Genomic DNA, 14935 nt, shown 5'->3' on the forward strand with positions numbered 1-14935 from the left:
TTTGATTTCTGCTGGCATTTCAAGCAGAGCAGTGCAGGAAGACAAAAGTGACTGTGTTGGCTTGTTTTCTGCACTGTAGCTGTTTTGTCTACCACCTTGATTATGTGTTTTGTTGAGAAAATCAAACCTCAGTCTTCTGTTCACTAAAAATTAGCATGGTGCATGTGAAATGTGACCTGCTGTGTATCAAACAATAAGGGTATGTGCCTTGCACCAGAAATTGTCACGATTTCCAAATTCAATCAGGGAGTCAAGATAAATGTCAAGAACAGAATATGAAATTTACAATTAAATTATCATGGAAAATAAAATTTTATTTGGAATTATTATTCTACTTTGAGTTCTTCCAACCTAGGAACAGTTGTCTTCGTAGCTGGGTACTGAACTATTAGTCTCATTCCCTACTTGATTGGACTTTCTTGTCTCTTTGTTCATGAGCATATAATTTACTCTGTTCTGATAGTGTTCCATCTGTGATCTGACATATTTCCTGCTTATTACTCAGCTTTTCTTCCTTAACTCTTTGCAGAGTATGAAGGAAACATTAGGGCAAAGTTTTGAACCACTACATTTACTAGAAAATGTTGGGATAAGAAAATTGTATGAAATAATAGCAATTATAATGCAATAATGGGTCTTTTGAATGTAAAATAACAAAGGAAATTTATGTGCCTGTTTTTCATATCACAAACACTGTATATTTGTAATCTGTTTTTTTCTTTTCCTCTTCCTTTTCCCATTAAGAATGGAGATCTAATACAGGATGATGTTAAAAATCTGAAATGGGGAGCAGTCTTGGATTTACTCAGAAGCAGAGCTACTCAAACTCCAGTTGTGCTGCTACATGCTAAAGAGTCTGGTATGAAAATAAACTGGATTTTTTGCTTTCTTTTCTGTGCAATAAAAATGAAGATGATTTCATTCATGCAGGTTTGCATGACTTAGAGGGTATAAGACCTTCTAAAAACCTCCTAATCTGGAAGCTGTATCTTGGGAAGGTGAAGCAATAACTATTTGCCAGTGTGGTACTAGCATATGAGCTTTCTCAAGAAATCCTAGAACTTTCAAGAAGCTACAGAAATGAGGAATTAGGGGATACTTCCCATGTCCTAGCTGAAGTATAGTGTTTGGGAATGCTGTGCAGCAGTCAGATTTGCTTTTCAGATCAAACAATGTGAAAGCTCTGATCTTGGCAAATTGTATCAGGTAAATTCTTCCAACATAAATGATTGGAAATTTATAGCAAATTTCAGTGTATACAAAAGCAGACCTGCTCTGAATAATTCTAACCCATAAATTTAATCTGTAATTTTTCATCTACCCACTGTAATGAGATGTATTTTCCATTTCTAAATGCTTTCAGAACTGGGGGGGGACCCCAAATATAACATATTTTGAAGCATAATATTTATATTTTCTTGTGAAGCTTGTTTTCTTATTTAATGTCGTGCTTATCTCTGCATCATTGGTGATGTATGCTTCTGGTACAGAAGGTAGTTTTGAGTGTACTCTCACTAAAATACTTTTCTGTTCAAAACATCTGGTCAGATAATTTTGGGTTTGTTTTTCATGTAACTATCTGGGAGTGCTTTACCATAACAGAAACACCAGGATGTAGCTGTGATGGGCTAGAGCAGATGAAGGAGCTACCAGAACTTCTACCAGTTTTGGAACACAATTCCCATGCCTTTGCAAAAGTTGCTGGTCTAGCGGAGCTTGAGCAGGTGAGAAGAAAATTTACCACTATTCTTACTATCTTTCTGCACAACAAGTCTGTGAATTTTGAGATAAATGAAGAGTTGGTGTATTTAAAGATGAATATTAAAGTAGCTTTAAATCATAGCTACTAAAGATGTTATTGAAGATGAATACAGGTGTGCACTAAGAAAATTATTGTCTCAGTTGTACCTTATTTGTATCATTACTCTCATTGCAAATATTTAAATAATTTGAAAACTCTTTATATGGAAATATGTTTTTCTCATCTGTCTGTAATAAAGTATTTTATGGATGAAGTGAAAAATAAATTATGATTAGCAACATAGAATGATATATCTTATCTTATATTAGATATATTAGCTTATATCTTTTGCTATTACCAGATCACCCTTGGAACAAAGAGGGCAGGTACTCTAGAAGATAGTTTCACTTTGTTCAGATGTACCCCAAGTTATTGTGCAGCAAAACGGCTTCCCCCTTACTCTGAGAATGATGAGAAAAGTAAGGAAAACAAAGATGAAGAAAACTTTTCTCTCTTGAAAGAACAAGCTATAAATCTACCAGCAAAGACATTCCCTGTTTCTGTGGTTGAAGCTTTGATGAGGAAGAAACTCCAATTTACCATGTTAGAACCTGAAAGCTACCACATATCAGCTGTCACCACTGTGAAGAAAGTGAGGAGTTCGGATTTCTGTGAAGAAAATACCAACGTTTTCTCTGATGGCCTCTGCCTTGTTGCAAAAGGAGTGTCTTCTGACAAAGCTTCTGCACTTCTTCATGGAAAGATACCTTGCGCTGTAACTGCAATTTTCACATCATCTCTAGAAAAATACAGCATGGAAAAACATTGTGAAAACAATATTCTGCCAAAAATCATAAGTGAAAATAAATGTCTGGATAAAGATGTTGATGATGGAAGATATCACAAAAAAGTCATCAGAGGGAGAGTTAAAGGAGAAGAAATAGAGAATGACAAAGTCCAACCACAACAGGTGACCTGTGTTGCTGAGGAAAGTTCTAAAGTTTTATTTAAAACTGAATTGATCAGGCCTGGGAAGCAAGGAATGGAAGCCAAAGACAGCCTAGGTAGCCCACAGGATGTCCAAAATTTATCTGTTGATTTTAAAGACTTAAAGAAGCATTTTGAAGGGAGCCCTGAACTAATGGAGAAACGAAGAAACCTCTCAGAAATCTGCATCCCTGATGTGAATAGGGTGTATAATGGAGAAGACATAATCAAAATGGAGGAGAAAGGAGAGCAACCTCAGAAACAAACTCATCAAACAAACCTTTCCAGAAATATTGGCCTGAAAGTAAAGAAAGACCAGACCCTGAAACTATGTGAAACAAATGAGAATTTCTCATGTCAAAAAATAGCTGTTGAAAACATGCAATATGTATACTCTCAGAAAATTTTTTGGTCAGAGGAAGAGAGGTATCTGCTAAACATATTGTCTTCTGTGCAGGAGAGGACTGTGTGCTTAAGCAAACTGTTCCTGCCAGGGAGCAATTTTTGTGAGTGTTTCTGTCATCTGTCACCACTGGAAGCTGGTAATGAACATAATGTGAAAATATATGTACTAGAGAAAGTGGTGGCTGTGTGTTCTCAGAGGATATTTCTACTCATGCAAGAGAATAAAAATTACTCAAAGAAAGTTTGTATATTACAACAGGAGAATGAGAGATATGCTCAGATGTGTGCACTGGAAGAGGAGATGGATGCATATTTTCAACACATTTTAGCAGCAGATGAAGCTAATATTGTTTCATTTCAGAACTTATTTAATGAGAAAGAAGTTGCTGCTGGATGTTATAATAACTTACCAGAAGAAAACACAATGAGCCCAGAAACATTTTTTGTTGAAACCTTCTCTAAGAACCTCTTATGTGTTGAAGAGAAAAATAGGAATTCTAAAAAAGACTTGTTGACAATTGTATCAAATAATCTTCCCAGGAGTGTTTTATCCCTGGTTGGAAGGAAAATGAGGTATTTCCAGCTGCTTTCTGACCTGAAAGAAGAAAGAAGCAGATGCTTCAAAGAAATAGCTAAATTATTACAAGACAAAGAGAAGTATTTAACAAAATATAATGAATTAATACAAGAGAGAGAGGGAAATTTACAAAGAGTATCTCTTTTAGAAAGTGAAAAAGAAATTTTATTGGGATGTTTGGCAGAGGTAAAGTGTGAACAAGACAAATACAGGACCTTGGTTTCAGAACTTCAAGAGTGCAAAACCAGCTGTTATAAGACTATTTCTGATTTACAGGAGGAAAAATGTCTACTAAAAAGAGAAATAGACAGAATTGAGAAAGAAACTTCAGAACAGCTTGATGAATTTCAGAAAGCAAATGCAAACTTTATTTTAGAAAATAACAAATTGAAAGAATTAATATTGTCTTTGGGTTTCACCTATGAAGAGCTGAGAAAAGATAAAAGTTTAGGAACAAAGGAAAAGACAGTAGAACTAAAAGAAGAAAGTCAACAATGTGGTCTTAAGTCAAATAAAGTTGAAATATGTCCTGTAACTCAGACTGAAGAAGAAGTTCCAGTTATAGACCCCTCAAACTATTACCCCGGAAAAGAGGTAAATAATAACAATGAGGAATGTTACCAAGCAGGATCATCTAAAGAAAGGGAGACATATAAATGTCATTTGGAGGTCAAAGCTAAATTAACTTTGTAATATAGAAAATGTTGTAACCTCCCATGTGCTGGAGGTCTGAAGTGCTAAAGTTAACATTGAAATAAAAGGCAAAATACCAGAGAATTTTTTCCTGAATGTTGTATTAGAGAATTTTAAAGTGATATAGCAAGCTACAAAGTTAAAAATAATAATTAAAAGACTGCATTGTTCAGGCATTTTTAAAATTATTTATCTTATTGCAAGGGTAAAAGCTTCTGGTAGAGCAAATGAATTTTCACAGACTTCTCTTATAATGGTGAAGTGTTCAGGGTTGTGAAAGTACTGCACATGGAAAGTATGCACATGTTCACTTACTAACTTTTATTCTGATAGGGTCTATTTTTTTTACTGTTTTGATTTTTATGAAACATATGCTTAAAGACAGGATCTTTACATATAGTGGATTTCTTGTCCATATTTTTCCTCTGTAGTCATGAATCTTACACCACAGTGAATTTCTATGGAGATTACTATGTTCTTGTAAAAGCAGAATTATTACTTCAGTTGAGAATAATCAACAGGGAAAGATTTATCTCTAATATCTTGATTTTATGCAAATATTTTTAGTAATTCAGAAGGAAACCATGTATTGTTCTGTAAAAACCTGTGTGCCATTTTATATGGGTGAGAGGAGTCACATCTCTTGGTTGTATATCCAGGGCAGCATGTTTGAAAGCTACAGTGTAATGAAAGAACAAGTCAAAAAGGCGAAAGAGGAACTCAAAATACAGCAAAAGGAATTAGAAAAATCAAAAAAAGAGGTAACCTCCTATTCTCATGTAATTCTGAGGAGCAAATTTTTTTCTTTTTTGTTTTGTTACATGGCTGTTCTTTCTTCCAGGTTTTAACTCTTTTATGAAACAGGGAAGTCTCTTATCTGCAGAACCAAAATGTACCTCTTAAATCTTTCAGTTAAGTGATGAATTCACAGTCATTCGTGATTGGCCAGAACTTCAAGTGAAGCTACATTCCTCCAGCACACTTGGACAGAGTGCTTTATTAAGCTTAACACAGAACAAACTATCTGCTGTGGCCATCTCTGGTCACGCTGCTTTCCTCCTCCTCACTAGAAATAAGGAGTAGAAGGCCATAGGAGCACTGAGGATTATGGCAAACCTAAATTCAAAGTAGTTTTTGAATGAGAGGCAAAATGATGTAAAATCTGACACCGTCAAGGGATATTGTTATATCCAGTGATGGTGCAAAGCATGCATATTGCCCCTTCTCTTGACATCTATGTAGTAAACACAAAGTCCAACACCGCCTACATGGAGACTTGTTTGGATGGCTAGTTCTGTGCCTGTGTAAAGTAAATTTGCAGTTTTAATACCAACTGAAGAAGCTTTCAGTGTTGTGCCTTTCTGAATGCATTAGCTTTCACATTCCTATTTTTTATTGAACAATTTTATCTAAACAATGCTTGTCTAAGCATTGTTTTTATGACAAGTGTATATTTATGGGGCTGTTTCATGGAATAACAGGCATTTCTGAGACTCCCTATGGAAAAATCATTGGCAGTAACAAGTGTATGTAAAAGAGCAGTAGGATTATACATGTTGGGTGTACAAAATGGTTGTCCTTTGACAGTGTTTTATAAGACTTTCCAGATTTCAGGTGAGACAACTAGAATGAAGGGGTGGATTTAGATGTGTGATGGATGGTTAAGTAAGGACTTCTGACCTTGTAATTTGAACATGAAGAGATCACTTGATTTTTACTTATTTTTAAAAATCTGATTAACTTGGGTCCTTGTAATCCTTTTGTGTGTTACAAGGAAGTTATGTGTTACAACACCTTTCTCAGTTTACTTAAAAGAATGTGAAACCTTTGCTTTCAGAAGGGAGAAGAAATGATCTATCATGTGAAGGAATGAGCTTGCTGTCAGGCAACCTGCTGATCTACTGAGTGGTTTGTTTGTGGGTTGGTTTTTTTTTTTTTTTTTTAAACTACAGTTAATGTGTATAAGTAGAGAAAATGCATCTTAGAAATAATATAAACGTGAACATATGGAGGGGGGTTTTTTTCCTCCTTTGCATTTTTCATTTTTGACATTTCTCAGGAAGATTTTTTTCCACCTAGCTGATAAAATTTTACTTTCCATTTGCTCTGAGGACTTTCAAAGACGTAATCTCTGAAACTGTGAGTGCATTCACTGCTGCTTTTTTTAGCTTTATTCAGAATATTCAAGGTACCTTCAAATTCAGAAATCAATTTAAAATTAATCTATTTTTTTTGCATAGCTCCAGTTAGATATATTTCTGTAGGACTTACTTTAAGAGTCTTACTCATTTCTTATAATAAGATTGTAGTTTATTGTGTAATTCCATTTATTTTAATCAATTTACAACAATATAAAACTTGTGATGTAGACATCAGTCTCAAGTCCATGATCGTAAGCTGGCATTGAAAAATTATACCACTGCTAGACCAATTATACTCAGTAATTTGTCTTTTTTATTCTTCCCATTAGGCTCAGAAGTGGTACAGAGAACTTGGCTTTGCTGAAACAAGATACGAAGAAATCAAAACTCGTTTGACACAGGCTTTCTCAGAATTAGACCATCTTAAACAAGAGGCTGGGGACAAAATGCTTGGAAAGCAGCATGGGAAATTAATGGTCTGTATGTAAGTGGAATGGAGGAAAGCATATTCCTTGAGAGGGAGTGTTTTGGATGCAGAGACACCCACTGTTGTTATTGGCAATAGATTTGAAGCGAGTATAGAGAACCTGAAGCTACTGGAGCTATAAACTTGAAAGTGAGCAGATATTATGCAAGGTAGACCACCTGTCTACAGGACAGTCCAAAGTCTGGGCTCTTCATGGGCATTATAGACACCTAAATTTTTTTAGGAGGACCCTTGTCCTGCTCTCTTTAGCCAAAGACATTTTCTGAGGCATGGAATTTCAGGTGGCCTTAATGAAAGGTGTTGGAGGAGTCTCCAGTGTTCCCAGTATTTGGCCTTTCTGCCTTCTAGCCCCGATTACTAGATTTGGACAGGCAAAATGAAGCTGTGATGCTGGGTGCTTTGTAGAGCAACTTCCACTGCCAGTGAGGAGGTGGTGTGGATTAATGGGGAGTCAAAGTCTGTAATGGACACATGAGGCCCAAGTTTGTATCCCCAAAATCCAGGAAATTGTTCTGTCACATGCAGGAGAGAAAGTTGCATTGGAATGTATCTATATCATAGAAATTCTGGTTTTGCTGTAAATGAAAGCTTTTTGAATTTTCAGGTGGTTCTGTGTCTTGATAAAGTTTTTATGTTTTCCACCGAAATGAAGTGTTTTATGGAAAGATTTTTAATTATTGAATAATCTCCTGGAAGTAGCTTTCATAAAGATTTTTCAGCTAGCCCTGAAATTATTTCTATGCTCCTTAACAGAAAACTGCAAAGAAGAAATAGGCAACTTTTATCAGTTGGAAAAGCAATTTTGTAGCAACCTACAATATTTGCAAATTCAGTTTGAACAGGTTAGATAGATATGGCTTTGGAAGAAAATGAAAACAAATTCTGGGAATTGTAAAGATTCTTGGCTCAGTTCAGTTGCCTAAATGTCACTGTTTATCCCATTTAAATGCCTTAGGGCATCCTGGCTGAGGGTGTAGTTGGCCACCTGCAAGTCCTGTGCAGTTATTTCATATTAGCTTGTACACCTTCAGTGGCACTATGTGCTGATGTTTAGACAACTGAATTCTGACTGTTAATTGAAAATGAAGAACAAATCTTTCATATCATTATGATGTATTGGCATGTAACATCCTAAAATAATCTACTGCAAATAATAAGAAACTCCCAAATTGTTTGAAAATAAACAGAAGTGTATCATGGTGTTTTGTTTAAGCTAACAAGCTTTTGGGGGCGTTTTTTGGCAAATGGAGCTTTAACCCTTTTGTTTGGGGACAGTCTGGGGCAATTATTGCTTATTTTATTGGTCACCGAATTAGGATGTTAATTATTTATATGACACATGGGAGTAAAATTCATCAACCTTTGCAGAATATTTTTACACTGGAAAAAGTGCAGGTCAGCCTTTCTTTTGAAAAAAAGCCCACTTTTAAATCCCTCCAATAACTAAACTTTTCATGTTAGTGTTTATTAATCAATAGTATATATTTATGCAATATTGTGATGTTTGATTTGGATCTGACTTCTTCATCTGATTTAATTACTTGTTGTGGCTTAATGTCAAATTGTTGAATACACATGTGTGTCATTCCAGGGTCAAAGAGGCAGTACATGTACATCACAGAACTGGGTTTATCCTTCACTTACACTGTTTGATGGCACAACTAATTATGTGCATGACTCAAGTTCATTGTGTCTTAACCAAAAGATATTGATTTTATTGGCACAATTGAGCAAATAGTATGGATAGAAAATAGAGTAGATATAGTTTAACAAAGGTTGTGACTGTATTTGAATAATTCTCTTTTAAAATAAACTTTTTAAATATACACCAAGCTGTCAATAGCAGGTTTGTGTGAAGTTGTTAAAATATGACCTAAATTTTTTAGATTTAAAAAAAAAACCAAACAACTTTTTGGCACAATGATTATCATGATCTACTCTTCTAGCATCATTTTTCTTCCTGAGGGCAGTTTGGTAGACTGATGATCCTGTTCTCATTTTCAGTTAGTTGCCACCCCTGTCCAAAAGTGCTTTTCATCACACAAGGTTATTAATAAACTCTGATACAGTAAATCACAATAATTTATGCTTTTTCCTGTTCTAAACTTCATTTTCTGGAAGTTCTCTGTCTGTGACGCTTGAAAGAAGTGAAGATGTGAGCACTCTGGACCTAGAACCCAAGGTTGGGAGGTCTTTGAGATATGAAGTGTTTTGAGCATGTCTTTTAGGACTTTGTACATCTCTTATGTTCTACAGCCCCCAATGCCCAGGGATCCTAGTTCTCGGCTGAGACTCCAAAAGGCTGTCATTTTATTCATTGCAAGTAAAAAAGAGCTAAGATAATATACTCTAAGGTTACTGCTATGACTCTGTTTCAGTGGTCTTGCTAACAGAGGAAATACCATTTAACGTAAGAGTATTTGGGGAAAATTTCTAAGATGTTGAGGTGACTTTCTGAACTGTGATGCTGTGGTAGAAGGTAGAAATATGTGGGTGAGCAGGAAGGGAGCAGGGTACTATTTACAGCTTTGAAAAGGAATACAAGAATTTTGAATGCAATGCACACAGTAAGTAAGGTGCCAGGCTTTCCCGGTGAACCTCCGACTCCTGTCATGGCCTGTAGCCAAAAAGTCGTATTCCTTCCCATTTTCTCATTAAGTTTTCAGATAAGCACAGCACACACAAGAAGAGGAAGATTTTACTTTTAGTGTTTAAGCACCAACTTCAAAGCCTAGACATCTTGCCAGGTTTTACAACAATGCAGTGTGTTAAATGCTAGGTTTTTGGCCTAGTTATCCTTTAGTTATTTCCCAGTCCCAGCTGCTGGGTCCTTCACCCTTCTGGAGCTTGACTACACAACCCATAGTTACTGTTAACTGGGACATCTGACAGAGGGATCATAAATAAACCTTGCAGGCCTCACTTCTGCTCTGAAAGTACAGAAAACTGCTGTCAGGTCAGCAAAATGCAGAAGGAAAGAGGGAACTTCTCTCTGTCTTTAACCTACAAGCAATTTTTTTATTTCCCCACCTCTTCTTCCATTAAACATCTTCAATTAGGGAGTGTTTCCATTTTTTATTTAACATACTTTTTGTGGGGGGAAGAAGATGATGAGGAAAATACTATGTCTCAAACTCATCCTCAGGCTTCTGTCACTGCAACCCTTGTCTACTCAATCTTGGTGTCCAACAGTTGCTGTTGTTCTTTCGCTTAACGCAAGAGGGAGTCAGAAAGTTTGGTACAAAGCATGACACGACTTGCTTGAATGCTCTGCATAAAGGACTTGCTCTATTAGGAAGAACAGTATGAAAACGTCATATTTCTGGTTTTATCTGTGTTGCAATGATGCTTTGTAGTCAGAGCGCTGTGATTTATCACTTCAGTTTGCTGTTTTCGGTGAAACAGTGCCTTCAGTACATTGTAGTCACCAAGGGTGTCAAAGTTGGAAAGGCTGTCAGAAAGCAAGGGAAAGTTTAACTGTGTTGTTGTGTATCATAGCGGAATATTAGCTCTTCTCTAGGTTGTATCCATGTTGGTAACCATTAAAATCAAAGCACCTTCCTGCGTGTTTTGTCAGAAGGTTATATGGTTTCACTGCAGTATATCATAGGTCTGACTAGAATTTTTAGCTTAATCACTGAAATGTTTAATCTTTTAAGCTTGTTTATATAGCATGTTATCAGAAATCTTGAGCAGCTGTGTGTATCAATATTTTTTAATATAAGTTCACAATAGCATAAATGTTTTTCACAAGACTTTCTTCACCCTCAGATTTTTCCTCATTCTTAATCTATATGTTTAATCTGACAGTGTCACTTCTAGGAGCTGACCTTATGATGCTGACCATCAATCTAAAGCTCTCACTAACACTTTCAAGCTAAGTACCTGAAATTGGAAAAAAAAAAAAAAAAAATCAGAGAGTGGGGGAGGAGTTAAATTCAGAAGTTTCTCCTTCCACTTGTTCTGTACCACTATTACTACATTTTAATGTAAGAAAAATTTTCTTTTTAAATATTTTTGAAATTTATAGTTAAAATCTGATTAGTTTTATTATCTCCCAAAACAAAAATGTAACTGGGAGAATAGAATTTTCTCTCTGAGATAAATATATGTAGAAAAGTAAGGCACATATTATACAGCAGTTGGAGCAGGAGACTGGAGACTTTTGAGTTCTATTACTCACTGTGTGACCATAGGTTGGTCACTTAAGCTGTCTGTGCCCCAGTTTCCCCAGATATGAAAGCAATAAGGAGCATTGTGAAATCCCAAATCCCAATCCTACACCTGCTCTCACAGGGCATCAAGAACTCCTTGCTCACAAACAGTTTTAAGATTAGTGCAAGATATTAGTGATAATATGTTTATGAAGGTTTGAAGTCATATGGTTTATATCAGCTTTTTTTTTTTTTTTTTGCATACAAGGTGGGTAAGTATATTGACTGAGAAGTTTTGTGCTCTGAAACATGATTGAGAATATTTTCGTTATTTTATACATCTAATGTGAAAATCTGTGTATTTGCTTTCTAGCCTGTGTACATGGTGAAAGATGCCCAGGAAACAGAGGAGACTAAAATAGCAAATAAGAGATTACAGCAGCAAGTGCTGACCTTGAAAGCCCAGCTCAGGGACCAGGCTGCATTGCAAAATCAGTTTCATGACTTGCAGAATGAAGTGGAACTCCTTCAGGCTCAGCTATGTGAAAAGGTATAATAAAGCTGTTTTCTGTGTGCTTAAGTGGGTGGACAAATGTGAACTTAGACTTCAGATTCTACCTCTTTCTTTTCAAATGAGAGAACCAAAAGAGTATTCTTTCCTGGGAATGAGTCTGAGGATAATTAAATGGTTTCCAGGAATATAAAGGTACCCCTGACTTCAGAGAAATAAGGAAAAGATGTAAACTGCCTGGGTGTTCAGCGTTATGGACAGATGATTGACTATAATAAAAGTTGTCACCAGTCTCTTCTATAATCCCAATAGTGTAATGCAAGCAAAGCGGTGCTGAAATTCTTTACATAGCCACCTTCTTGGGTTAAATTGTCAGGATTTTTAACATTCACAACTCTCTTGCACTATATCAGATTATGAAACAGTGAGCTAGTGATAGAATTTTGATAGTTTTTTTCTAACTTTTTTTGATCCAGCTGCTGGGGTTACACATTAAGTGTTTCCTTAATGCATTTTCAGTTAGCTGTGTGGTTTGTATTTTTATTAACTGACATAGTTACTCTGGTGAGAACTTCCACGTATACACAAATATACTTACATGCGCAGTTTTTACACTTGTGCATTATATTTCACCTGGCAAACTAAAGCAGGTACAGACATTAACATTTGCAAAGCTACCACCTTACTGTGTGACAGCAAAGCTACTGCTGTCAGTATGACTATAACTACTAAACTCTTAGGTGGAAACAAATTCCTGCTAGGACTATTTTTCCCTTAGATTTTGTTTCCCATTTCTTTGGAAACCATCTTTCAAAACGGGATTATAGTTAAAATGTGAGCCAAATTGGAATTGCACACCATACTCTGAAACAACTAGTAAATGACATTTTTCTCAATAGTATTCTTCATACCCTGGTACAATGTGTAGAACATACTTCTCCTCTGTCTTTCCTCTGAAATACAAGAGTTGATTTTATTCTCCCTATTGGGTGCAAGTTTCATCCTACTTCCTCTATGGTAAATCCTCCTGTTCTACAGTTTTGGGTTTGGTGAGTTTTTTTGTTGGTTTCGGTTTTGTTGGGGTTTTTTTCCTAGCCTTCTCATGTACTGGGATTTGCTTTAAACCAGTCCTGTACAGAGGGTTAGTGGCTTCTCTCGGGCATTGATTAGGATGCCTCTTAGCAGAATTGTAGTGTGAAATGAAATTGTTTTGTAGTGTCTGGTGTCTGTAGTGATGGATGGTGCATATCAGATGGTAGGTGAGAAAGGGTTCAGACGTGCTATCCATATAAATGGGCAACTCCTAATTGTTCTCTTGCATTGGCAAAATGTTTTGCTCCATGCCTCATCAAGAATTGGATGTCACCAGTGCAGGGACCTACTGCCAGCTTTTTCTTTGTTCCCGTGGTGCTGGTGCAATGTAAGACATGTCTCTCCTGTCCTATCTACTCTATTTCTTCCCAAGACCACAATTTATTAGCTGAGGACCGTGTGACCTCTTTAACCATAAATTAATTCTCATAAAAGGAGTCTTTTTCTGATGCATATATTTACTGTAGACTTTATAGAAGTATAAATTGTCAAGCAAAATGAATGCAAAGGAATCTGTGCTTTACTGACAAATAATACTGTATTGATTCATAATAGAAAAGGATTTTGCCTGGCAGGATATTGCTTGGGGTTTTTTGCATAATCAGAAAGCAGGTTTCCCATGAATAATAAACATTTTAATCATAAGGTACAGACTAGGTCATCTAGCTCACCCTGGCTCACCACCTAATAGAGGACATGCATCGATTGTGTCAGAGTAGAAAGTTGTTGATGTTCACTTTTCAGAGCCATGGAATACACATGCAGAAAATCCCTCCTTGTTTCTCTCGTTCTACAATATAATATAGATAAGAAAAGGGAAAACTTTCCCCAAAAGTGTATTTTGGAAGATTCACAGAGTAAATGGAAACATGCATGCATGATGAAGGATAACAAGTCTTTAATGTGATACTGCTTTAATGAAATAACCTCAACTGATATAGGGCTCTATCTAAAAACATCCAAAAGCCTTTAGCAATACGTAAGACCAACGTTAATGCTAGCAGAGTAGTGCCAAGGCCTATCCGCGATACAGGGACACACAGAAATGCAAAGTGTACACCTCGGAAGTCAGGTCTAAAACAAATATCAAAAAAACTGCTACAGCATTTTAAAGTGACTCTTGAATAAATTAATGTGGAATTTTTTCAATCTTTCAGGAAAAAGAACTTCAGAAGAGAAGATCTGAAGAGAAGTTGACACTGGCTCCTCTGAAGGTATTTTCCTGAAAGCTGATGCAGGAACTACACAAAGGTGTATCCCTTTGCTTATGGGCTTCTGTGCATGTGCCTGCATTCTGCAGCTGCCCCTGACTTAGATATTTGCTACTGGGCTTTAGGCTTTAGGCAAGGGCCTATTACTATGGGTACTCTTCAGCCTGTCAAAAGGGGGACCTCGCACATGGAAAGAGAAGGTCTCTTTCCAGTTTATCTGTGCACATGTACTGTTGCTGCAAGGTGCAGAGACACCTAATGGCCTAGAAACGTAAGAATGCAATCTATAGCTTTGAGTCAAAACATGTGAAATTACAGATCAGACACAAAATATAATCTTGCAATCTCAACAGGGAGTGAAATCAATGTATGTGTGTTCATGCTGCATAGGCTAAACTGGCTTGCCTCACCCGAAAGTGCCAGGAAAGGAACAGCTTCATTATAAGGATGCATGGAGAATTTCACAGGCGAGGAATTATTAACTCTGTGTTTGATGAAGAGGTGAAAAATTTGGTGAATGACGTGGCCCTGGCAGAGTATGCAGTCGCTTTTACACCAATGTGTGATCAAGAGGTAAGTATTTGTACTTCCTTGTAGGATCTTCCCATTTCCACTACTGTATTGTCAGTGATCTTTTTTTTTAGAGCGTTCAGTAAGATTCAATGTGTAGTTTTAAAATGTATTTGAGCACTTAATATAAATATTGCTTCAGACAAGTCAGTGCAGTTGGTTGGTTTACTGCTGTTTTGGTCAGGGTTTGAATATTCTGGAGGTAATCACAAAGTATGTCAGGGCTCTATGCAAAAAAAACCCTCCCTGATATTTTTAACACAGTATCCTTCTGGATAATACAGCACGTAATATTCAATTTCTCTTCAAATATGAATTTTGCATTTTCTTCCTGCACAATGCGTTGTCTCAGATTTCTGAAGAAAT

The 14935-nt window shown here is 36.3% G+C and overlaps 1 protein-coding gene across 10 annotated transcripts in view; it reads left to right on the forward strand.

Annotated features, from left to right (window-relative positions):
* Positions 1-14935, forward strand: part of JAKMIP1 (janus kinase and microtubule interacting protein 1) — a 247157-nt gene that overhangs the window by 177196 nt on the left and 55026 nt on the right. For 6 of the 10 annotated variants that reach the window (XM_074865715.1, XM_074865719.1, XM_074865718.1 and 3 more), the window contains exons 5-12: positions 745-859; positions 1603-1724; positions 2103-4304; positions 5063-5164; positions 6874-7020; positions 11559-11735; positions 13946-14002; positions 14390-14572. In XM_074865715.1, coding sequence (XP_074721816.1) covers positions 745-859; positions 1603-1724; positions 2103-4304; positions 5063-5164; positions 6874-7020; positions 11559-11735; positions 13946-14002; positions 14390-14572 — 3105 coding nt within the window. Of the gene's footprint in view, positions 1-744; positions 860-1602; positions 1725-2102; positions 4305-5062; positions 5165-6240; positions 6320-6873; positions 7029-11558; positions 11736-13945; positions 14003-14352; positions 14573-14935 lie in introns of those variants that run through there. The other 4 variants (XM_074865724.1, XM_074865720.1, XM_074865725.1 and 1 more) reach the window with 4 other exon arrangements.

Source organism: Strix uralensis, chromosome 4, assembly GCF_047716275.1.
Source record: "Strix uralensis isolate ZFMK-TIS-50842 chromosome 4, bStrUra1, whole genome shotgun sequence".
In the NCBI taxonomy this organism is placed as follows: Eukaryota; Metazoa; Chordata; class Aves; order Strigiformes; family Strigidae; genus Strix; species Strix uralensis.